This window comes from Phaethon aethereus, assembly GCF_964289735.1.
Source record: "Phaethon aethereus genome assembly, chromosome: 6".
In the NCBI taxonomy this organism is placed as follows: Eukaryota; Metazoa; Chordata; class Aves; order Phaethontiformes; family Phaethontidae; genus Phaethon; species Phaethon aethereus.
The window spans coordinates 8,246,399-8,256,411 of NC_138580.1; the positions used below are offsets into that span (position 1 = coordinate 8,246,399).

The 10,013-nt window shown below is 36.3% G+C and overlaps 1 protein-coding gene across 1 annotated transcript in view; it reads right to left on the reverse strand.

Annotated features, from left to right (window-relative positions):
• The window catches only part of MGAT5 (alpha-1,6-mannosylglycoprotein 6-beta-N-acetylglucosaminyltransferase), a gene marked incomplete at both ends in the record, with an annotated part of 79,067 nt that extends 69,318 nt beyond the window's left edge, over positions 1-9,749 (reverse strand). Inside the window, 2 exons of the mRNA XM_082001398.1 lie at positions 5,422-5,589; positions 9,512-9,749. Coding sequence (XP_081857524.1) covers positions 5,422-5,589; positions 9,512-9,749 — 406 coding nt within the window. The remainder of the gene's footprint in view (positions 1-5,421; positions 5,590-9,511) is intronic.
• Positions 9,750-10,013: the final 264 nt, after the last annotated feature.

Genomic DNA, 10,013 nt, shown 5'->3' on the forward strand with positions numbered 1-10,013 from the left:
ACCACAGAGAGATATTTTCTGTTGCAGATTTAGTTCTACACCATGCTTGACAGCCAGAGGTGGAAAAATTAAAAAAAAAAAAAAAAAAAGGCACTACTTTTCTCTCTGTCTCACCAAATAAGGAGCATAACTGATGAAGAGAGCTTTACAGCAATGAATAACATTATTTCCAAACAGTCCCTACATTTTAAGCACTAAGCCATATTCTTAAGATGTCTGCCTGTCTGTCCAAAGTACAACTACAAATCTTGGTCAAAGAGTATGTTTTATGCTATGTTTTATGATACGCTAGGTAATCTCCAAATACCAGCATATCTCAGGTTTAAGTATAGTAATGAAGAGGCTACCCTACTGAAAAAGTCACGGGCTCTGTACCAAGTAATACCTATCACATAAATTGCTTGTTCAGGCTACTACAGTGGTCAAAGTGCAGGCTAAAAATTGATCTAAACTGTTTTTTAGGAAGCCACAAATATTTCTATTAGGCTGTTACAAGGCATAAATAGCCATGATGGCTACTGTGTGGCCAGAGATTATTCAACTTCTGGCTGTATTAATAAACCTAAAATTAAGATAGGCATTTTTTCCAAACTGCTAAATCGTTTGATTATTTTCCATGCCAGTGCCTCTTTTTTCCTTTGCTGACAGGCTCTTTCGGAGAGTCTCTTTCTTTCCTTCGTGAAGTAATTTATAATGGATTATCTTAGCATAATACTCCAGGTTTTAACACCGTCCAGTCCAATGCTCATCTGGACCTCCCCAGACTTTGCGGTTCACATTGCCTAACAACTTCCACAGTCAGACTACATTCTGTCTCATTGAATACTTTAAAAAAAAAAAAAAAAATCTTTGATAGCAAGGTATTTCCCTAATGTTTTTTCTTTTCCTCAAGAAACTCTCCTATTTCATCTTTCTGCTACTGGTGCTATCATTTATTCACCCGGAAAACCTACAGAAGTTGCTGATAAAGTTTTAGAAGACATTTGGTAGCCCTTCAAATGGCATCCAGCCTACAAACAGTAGTTACAGTTGTTTTAAAAGGAGCTATAAAACTTGTTATTATTCGGTCTTTTCTCATCCACATAGTTCAGAGGAAATTTTCATCTGCTTTTACACCTGTAGGGCTGCAAAAGCTGTGTATCCCTTTATTAACACTGTCATCAAGTTACAGGCAACTGCTGCCTACTAGTACAGAGCAGATCTGTTCCTTAAGGGAACATAAACTACTCAAATTTATTTGCCCTGGCAGCTGCGGTGAACACTCTCAAAGCCTGGATATCTACATCCCCAAAAGAATATTAAAAAATATCAAAAAGCATATAGAAGTTGTTGGGTTTTTTTTTTTTCTTCATTAGAAAGCAGGATGATAGATTCTGTGTTGCAGTATCAAGGGACTGTGGTAACTGAAGGTGGTTCTAGCCCAAATGTACCGCACTGGAAGAAGTAACCTTGCAAGTTTATTAATTATAAGTAAGAACTTTCCTGGACCAACAGACATTTTGCCATCAAGAGGCGAAAATTAAATACCCTCTGACCTCGGTTCATTGAGAAATGCCAGCATTTTAAACACATTGATTTTTCAACCACTTTGCAAGTGACAACCATTTCTCAACATACATTCTCTTCATTGTTACCTGTATTACTTACATAGTCACATTCAAACTCATATCTAAGCTAAAACCAATGTACATATGAACAGAAGAAAGCATCCATATGTCCTAATACTATAAATATTCCCTTTTTATACTCTTATTTTAGCTGTCTATACAGAAAAGGTGGACAGGGGTGGAAATTTTTTTTTTTTTAAATCCATATCTGGTCCAGTTACCAGTGTCCTTAATCTCAAAGAAAAGACTTTTTCAATCCATAAATCTAAGTCATGGTCACACGCCAGTTGTGTTTATTAAAGTCAGATAAAACTATAACCTGGACTGATTTCAATAACTTGACCCTGGAACTATACCAGGATTCTTACATTATCACCATTCATCTGTAGCTTGTGGATACCGTCCTTAGTACTGTTTTCTGGATACAGCAATGTACTCAAGAAAAGAAAATTCCACTTACAGAAGGCTTTGGGACAAGAAATGTTGACTAAACATCATCATCTCTGTTCTTCCTAGCTTGCAGATAAAAGAATACTATTTTTTTACATGAAAGTGTTACTAATATTTAAAATACATAATGAAGAAAAGCCCACAGCACATTCAGATTGACAAGTCTAGCCTGCCACAATAGTCAGTTTTAAATTATAAGAAAAATAATTTTTGCTCTTGAGTTTGTGTCCCGTCACAATCAGCAATGAGGACAAATATTTACAATATAATCACCTTCCTGTTATTCTGCTATGTCTTATTTTATCACTTGTATCTACTCATGTATTGTATAACACACAGTAAAATTTACACAAGGTCAGTGAGGACAAAATGCAGATTTCAGGATGATTAGTGACTCAACTATTTACTACCAAGGTTTACAAGCACTGTCAATAGGTGCTAAAGTGCAGCTTAAGCCTACATGAAACTCCATTCATTTCAGAAAGGCTTTCCATAGGTAAAGGGACATGGTTACACAGATTATAGAATCAGGTCTCAGGGTACTGTGACAGCTCAATCCAAAAATAATAAATGCATGAAGCAGCTCCACTGGAACCAAGACTCTCCTAGGAAAGTCTGCTAATGACACTGCACTGTTGCCTGATGAATGAGGCTATAAAATGCTTAATTTACTTCAGAGTTTTAAGCAGCGACTCAGAGGCAAAAAAGATTTGCAAAAAACGTCAAGAAGTCTTTAAAAAACATTACTAAAAGTATTAAACATGATGTTGTTAGGGTGCTCCATAAATACTACAGATGTCTAGACATAGTGAAATTACTAACAAAAGCTAACATGAGTTTGTCTAAAGTCAGCATTAAAATATTACAGCTGATAAAGAGAGAAACTGTAACCCTAACATGCTTGCTTTCTGTGATCATTCATAGCATAACAGCTGAATAAACTATCATAAAGAAAACAATGGAAGTATCACATGCATTTGTATAGATACATGACAAACTGTTGGGTAACAAAACGCCTTCTCTACAAAAATTTTCAGATTATTTCAGTTGTTCTAGCACAATAAAAAGGTTGCTGTTGAAATATTACAGTCAAAACCAGCACTGTAGCTAGTATTGTAATCACAATGTTTACTCACCTAGCTTACTTTCTGCACAATTCCTTGCTAACAGAGAAGACATTCACATTATGATTTTACTGGAATCATACGGCTTCCAGAGTTTGCTACCATCAGGAAACTGCTGACAGAAGACGGAGGGAGAAGACGAAACAGGTATTTCATTTCCATTTGCCTGCCTCTGATCAGATGAATTTCCACCGATTGCTTCAAATGGATGAATAGTAGGCACTTTAACACAAGGATTAGCTTCAAGCTCTATTCTACTCATTGATGCTATCCAGCCTGGAGATACCTGAACAGTAATGTTATCCAAACAGGCACCAGAACAATACATTAATCAAACCTTAAGAAACTGTTTCCTAAAGGTCTTTCTGTTGTTGCTATTTAATATAGTTGCTTCAGATATTTTAAACTTGGTGCACCAGGAGTCAAACATAAAAAACTGAAGCTCTAATAAGACAAAATGTTCTTTGCCACAGAGCGAGCCTCAGGCAGCAAAAAACTATGTAAACACTGCAAACTGAAAACTCCTACCAAGCTCCTTAAATGTTTCTTGTGACTACTCAAATTGTGAACCCAGGAAACTCCAAGAATAACAAACAAAATTCAATTCACCCTAAGAACTGATGAGAGATGTTTCCTAGTCAGAATGATCCTTTGCCTATAAATGTATAGCAACAACATGAGTATGCTTCTTCCAATTATCTGCAAATCTATTGAAATAACAGCATCAAGTTTCTCTTTTGTCCAGCTACAGAAAGAAAATATACAGGGATGTTTTTCATTTTATATATAGCCCAGAAACTATAGCAATACTGTACTAACTCACTTTTCATCGACATGGAAGATCTTCCAACAAAGATCTTGTGTTATATTCCTGTGGTAAAAACATGGCTCACCCTATTAATAGTCTGCAGGTGCTATACCTCTTCAGTTACTTGTTTTAAATCTGCCTTCAGTCTAACCAAGACAAGAGACACAGGGGGAAAAAAAGGTACCACAAAGCAAGCAGTAGAAGCAGCAGTAAACCACACATGCAAAGGGCTGTTGTAAATGCCTATAAGCATATTTTACTATGTGGCAAGAGAGACACAAAGGTCTGTCTCACCAAGAGAGAATATGCCTTGAACATCCTGGTACAGACAAACGCAGTTAGGACAGAGCAGCTGATGCAGCAACTCTGCCGATATACTGTAATTAGCTAATCACTTGTACATTCGCTCTCCCAGACTTCTTTTCAGTGGCATTACCTTACCAAAGGTAGCATCTGCTTCTCTGTTTTGGCAAATTTAAGCAGGTAACACTCTCTCAACAGAAGTATTTATTTTTAAAGGAAACCCAAGCACAGGCAAGACTTAGGAGCGCAGCTATCAAGCTGTTTACCAAGTTGCCCCAACTCTTCTGCTCGGCTCCCTTTTTGGGACTCCAAAGATCATTAGCAGGGCAGCCTCAGACCTTCCTATGGGTCAGGACCGTATCTGTTTAACTTGGTGGCAGAGCAAAATGGAGGGTAACACACGAGGCAGTATGAACAGCAAGATTTATTCAGTGTACCAACCACATTCACAGCTGGGAACACTAAAGGAGCTGAGACGTGCAGGTGAAGAGGCCAGCAAGGCATTCTACCACCACAGGATGACTTAAATGCTTTGAGAAGTTGTAAGGGTAGCGAACAGTCCATTCACTGAAGACGAAATTAATTACTTCAAATGATGTTTTAAAACATATTTATTTAAGCTGAAGGTACCTGGTAGGTTATCTCTGTGTGTCAAATTATAAGAGCTATAAAGCAGAGTAGTGAAAGACATTTTTAAATCATAAATATTTATTATGTTTGTTACTGCTTTCTTTCAGTTAATAACCAATAAAGTGCATATGGTAGAAATGCAAAGCAGATTAATACCAACCCAAGCAACTAGGCTTAGAGAGAAAACATCTGCCCAGTTTCATCTTTCTAGAAGGCATCCATTTAAAGTGCGAAACATCTACCATAAACAAGGTAGACTATATCCCATTGGCAGAGAATTTTATTTTCTTCAATGTGTTCAAGTTACCATAAAAGAAAAGTCTTCTTCTGAGCTTGTAAAAGACCACTGGACTTAAGACTGCCATTGATACAGGCTAGACTTCGAATTTCGTTTTCTAAGGCATTCCAAATATCTAACACTGAAAAATCATGTTATGGGCAAGACATAAAAATACAGATTAAAGACCCCATAAATACTTTAAACAACTGCCATACTTACCTGCTACATTAAGCTTTTCAACTGCTCCTAAGCTGGGAGCAGGAGTGGTAGTATTGTTGGTAGAGTTTGCTCCTGTTCCATTAAGTACAAGATTTTCCACCTTGGACTCTAGTTTCCCAATGCGCTGCAAGATATTATCCAACAAGACAGCAAGTGTCTTCTTCAAATCTACAAACAAAAATGAAAAGTTAAATTGCTTAATAATGCAATGCACACTGTCAGACAGAATCAAAAAATAGATACAAGAATGAGACAAATATATACAGATACTTCCTCAGCGCAAATCTTTGTCATTAGTTCTATGCATGAAAGTTCCCTACTTTGTTCAGCCTCAGATACAAGTCTCCCTTGACATGGAACTTGTCTCCCTGTGTATTTTATAAAGCACATAGCAACTCATATACACATCCTGAATTCAAGGTGAAGCATGAAACTTTATGGGTACACACAGGAACAAAAAAATGGATTTTTGTAATAGCTCAAGTAACAAGAAGTTGTTTAAATAATAATGAATCTAAACGTAAATCCCTATTCAAACACTATCAGAGGGAAGTGTCTGTTAGATGCTCAGTCACCTAGAAACAAAAATCCCCTTCCCAAAAGAAGTGACAGCTTTGAGCCAGTACGAAAACCTTCTCCTGCATCTCCTCCAACACAACCAGGTTCTGCATTGGCAAAAAAATGCCAAGTTCAACCTTTCTGTGTATACCCAAAACACCATAAATCACCTGTTTCTTTTCTTCAGTCTGTTGGTGACTGCCTCCACCTGCCTATTTGGTCTGACACAGCTCTTCCTTCATGTGGAAAGCAACAAACAGTAACAGGAGTTTGCATATCAAATGTCAAACCCAGAAAGAATTCTCTGGTATTTTTTCTTTCCCTTTTGTTCAGATTTCTTGAAGTAACACAGAGTTGGGCAAGCTAAAAGGACTGTGGGCAAGAAGGGAAAAACAGACCACTATCAGACTAAACTGTATAATTATAGTGGCAACAAGCCAAAGAAGATGAAAGAAAGTATTGTTCTTTGTTCATCTACCCTTGTCTCAGGATTAAAGAATTTGGTGTGATGAATTTACATTATTTTCTCATTTAATTGCATAAAATACCTAAATGTACATATGTAAAATACATTTTCTGCTTTCCACAACTTTAGAATCAAATAATTTTCTGATCTGTAATAGAAAATTTCTCCATACATCTGAAGAGATTTCTCTGCCTCAACAACAGCTTTATTTTTGCCATGCTTATTTTGTGCTCCCTTTATTTTTTCTTCCATGACTAGCCCAATTCTTGTGCAAATGAGAGAGTACATAAGAAAAGGCTATTACTTTTAGAAAGTTTAGGATTCTTTTTTCCAAATAAAAGAAGAGTTATATTTATTCAATGGAGCCATAAAGTAGATCTTTTTCTTTATAACCGTGTGTTTTCCTTTGTCCTTTAAAGATCAGAAGATGGAATCCTAAGCACTAACATTCTGGACTATCTTAAAAGGGGTCCAGAAGTCACTTAATGGTATAGTGTGCAGAAGAAAAGGAAAGAGTGGAGCAGAAATTTAACATGAACAAAACAATGGTACAGAATGTGGGAAAAAAATCTAGGGAAAAACGTAGCAAAAAAAAAAATTCAGGAAACAATGAGGAAGAAACATAGCATAAAGACATACACAGAGCATAAAGAAAAAAATGGCTAAACATTGTAATACTGATACCAAAACACTGATATGACAGACTGCTCACCAGAACAAAAATGCAACCCGAGGCTAGTTTGAGAAGGGGAGAGTAGAAGCACAGATTCATAATATTTTTTGCAAAACAACTGTTTACTGCTATAAAAATCTGATACTGTGTACATTAGGACTAAGACTTTTAAAAGGAAAGTATTTGATCCATCTATCTGACAGGTCAATATATGGCAGAAAGAAAAAGTGAGAAAGCAAACAAGCTGTGCAATCACAAATAAGGAATGACTGAAAACCTTTTGGGTGGGTCAATGCAGCCAAATAAAGCAAACTTAAAACTTATTCTTGAACATGGAAATCATGACTGTGCTCACTAATAGCAATCAGAGGATAAATTAAAAGAACTAAAAAGGCTAAATAGCAAGGGTGTTAATTTTCATAGAAAAGTGAGCCAACTCCTGAACAGCTAACCTGATCATTTACTATCAATAAATCATTTGGTATGCCAAACAGGACAAACTAACTATCTTATTAAGTAATTATCACCTTACTCAGTTTTATAAAGTATTATTTAATATGGTATTATTCACTCACCATAGCACCTTTCCCTCTAATATTTTAAATAAATAGATAAATAAATATATTATCATTGTTTTGCATTCTTCCATACTCTTTAATTGAAAAGACCTGTCCAAACTTGTCTTCACAATCTTGTTAGCCTGGGAACTTGAAATTTCTACACAAAACTTAGCTTTGCCTTCACAGAAGCATTAAAAAGTTATTTCACCCACTTTCAAATGCAGTTTAGCATCTCCTGAGGAACTTGACCACTGTTTGGCGGCAAGTCAACTAATTCCTGAGTGGGATTTGGAACAGGAAATGAATGCCACAGGCAACAAGCTACAGAGGATCTTAGCTTAAGGATATCCTGTACCCTCAGGCCTAGCTAGGGCACAGATTAATGCAGTTACCCTTCAATTTCTGGAGTCATATTGTTTTGGTTTGGTTTTTTTCTTCTTCAATTCACCTACTATTGAGCACCCTTACAAGATAATGGGACACTGACGATTTTTATATAGCAGATAAGGTTTTGTTTTAAGCCTATGCACACAATTCTCTAGGGACCTCTACTTGCTTGGAGGTCTTCAATCTAAATATTGATCTAGTACCACTCTATTTAGCTTGTGTTGCTTTGTAAGATTACCATAACAGTATAGATCAACATGCAGTCACAAATCAGCAGAAGTTACAGAACAAATACACCTTGTTATTTAAGCAACAAAGCAATGAAATTGTTAGCTATGTTTGGGATGATAATCTCAGGTTTACAGGCAAGCACTTTCTTGTGAACTCAAAAATTTTTTTTTAGAGGAAAAAAGTGATAACAGAAACAAGAGATAGAGCGAACCTCCCAGCAGGATATTTTCAGTACGTGCACCTTAAAAAGTAAAGAGTATTAAGAGAAAACTAGAGGAAAAGGTGCAGGTATTATCTATTGCATCTATCCAATTTCTTTAGAGCTGAATATTAAGGCAACTATAAAAGGAAACAAATCTAGATGACTAATTGGCCATTAACTTTCCAGATAGCCTGAAAGTGCATATGTAAGTAGTAAAGAAAGTGAGTTTAAAAAATTCTAAACAAGTAAGGTGTATGAGGTTATCTTATCAGATTGAAAAGGGGACATACCTAACCTGAAATTGGATCTTATTTTTATTTTCATAATATTTTCTGGCAATACGCTTCATCCTTTTCTGCATGCTTTCTCTCACACCTAACACAAACTTAAGTCTCATGTTGTACAAAATGGAAGAGAGTAAGCATTATAACTCACTGCCGAACAAAGCATTGAAACTCACAAAAAGAGTTCTTTACCCTGAGGCAAATATGATATATCTAAGCTTAATTTAAGTTTATGGCAGATACATAAACTTAAACGTTAAGTAAATTGACTGAACAAAGAAGTGAAATGGGAAAGAAGAAATAAACAATGAAACAATAAACAAGCAGGTCTCCACTTTATTGGTAAAGCAAGTTCTTCTTCCACAAGAAATTTCTTAGATCACTGACACGCAAACTGAAAAGCCTCCCAAGTTTCTCAAAATCAGAAAAAAAAATTTAAATTAAGTTCTAACAGATAACTGGAGGCATACCAGATATAGCTGCTAGACAGATGTAGTAAAAATTAGCAGACAATTTCACTTCCAAGTGACTGGAAATGTAAAATTTCATACTTACAAACAAAGACTGCCTTCTCCCATTTCATACTTACCAGTGAAGACTGCTTTTTCCAACTTGTGCAGAAAATCCACAGGGCACAGTAATGTCAATTGAGCAGCATCATGAAGTAAAATGTTTGGACAACTTAGAAAAAACCTTAATCAGATTATGTAATCTAGAGCACACACTTACCATATGCTGTCACTGTCCCAACGTAAGGCCCATCAACCACATTTTTATTTTCTTCGGCTAATGCTTTGATATATCTTTTGCTGAGATCCAAAATTTGCTCACGCAGGACTGAACTGCTTTCGTGTTGTGTTTGTTGCTGAATAGTAAAATGCAGAAGCATCATCCCCCAAATGAAACCAAAAGTCACCAGAAAAAAGCCGAGTTTCTGAGAGGACAGCTTCCATGGAGAGAATGCCATGATTCCCAACAGCTTCACACAGTTACTACAGAGGTTCCTAAAGCAGGAAGCCAAACAGCAAGTTCATGGTCCAGGTATATATCACAGAGCAGGACTCAGTCTTATTCCAACTCCTTAGTCAACATGTATCTGTATTTCAGTTCCATCCTGTTGCAAGAGGAAAGAAAAGAAGCATAGTTACCACAACACACTAGTTTTCACTAGCTATCCTAGGTCTTCACTCTAAGTGGTACAAAATAGGAGTAGACAATATGCTTTCTTTGT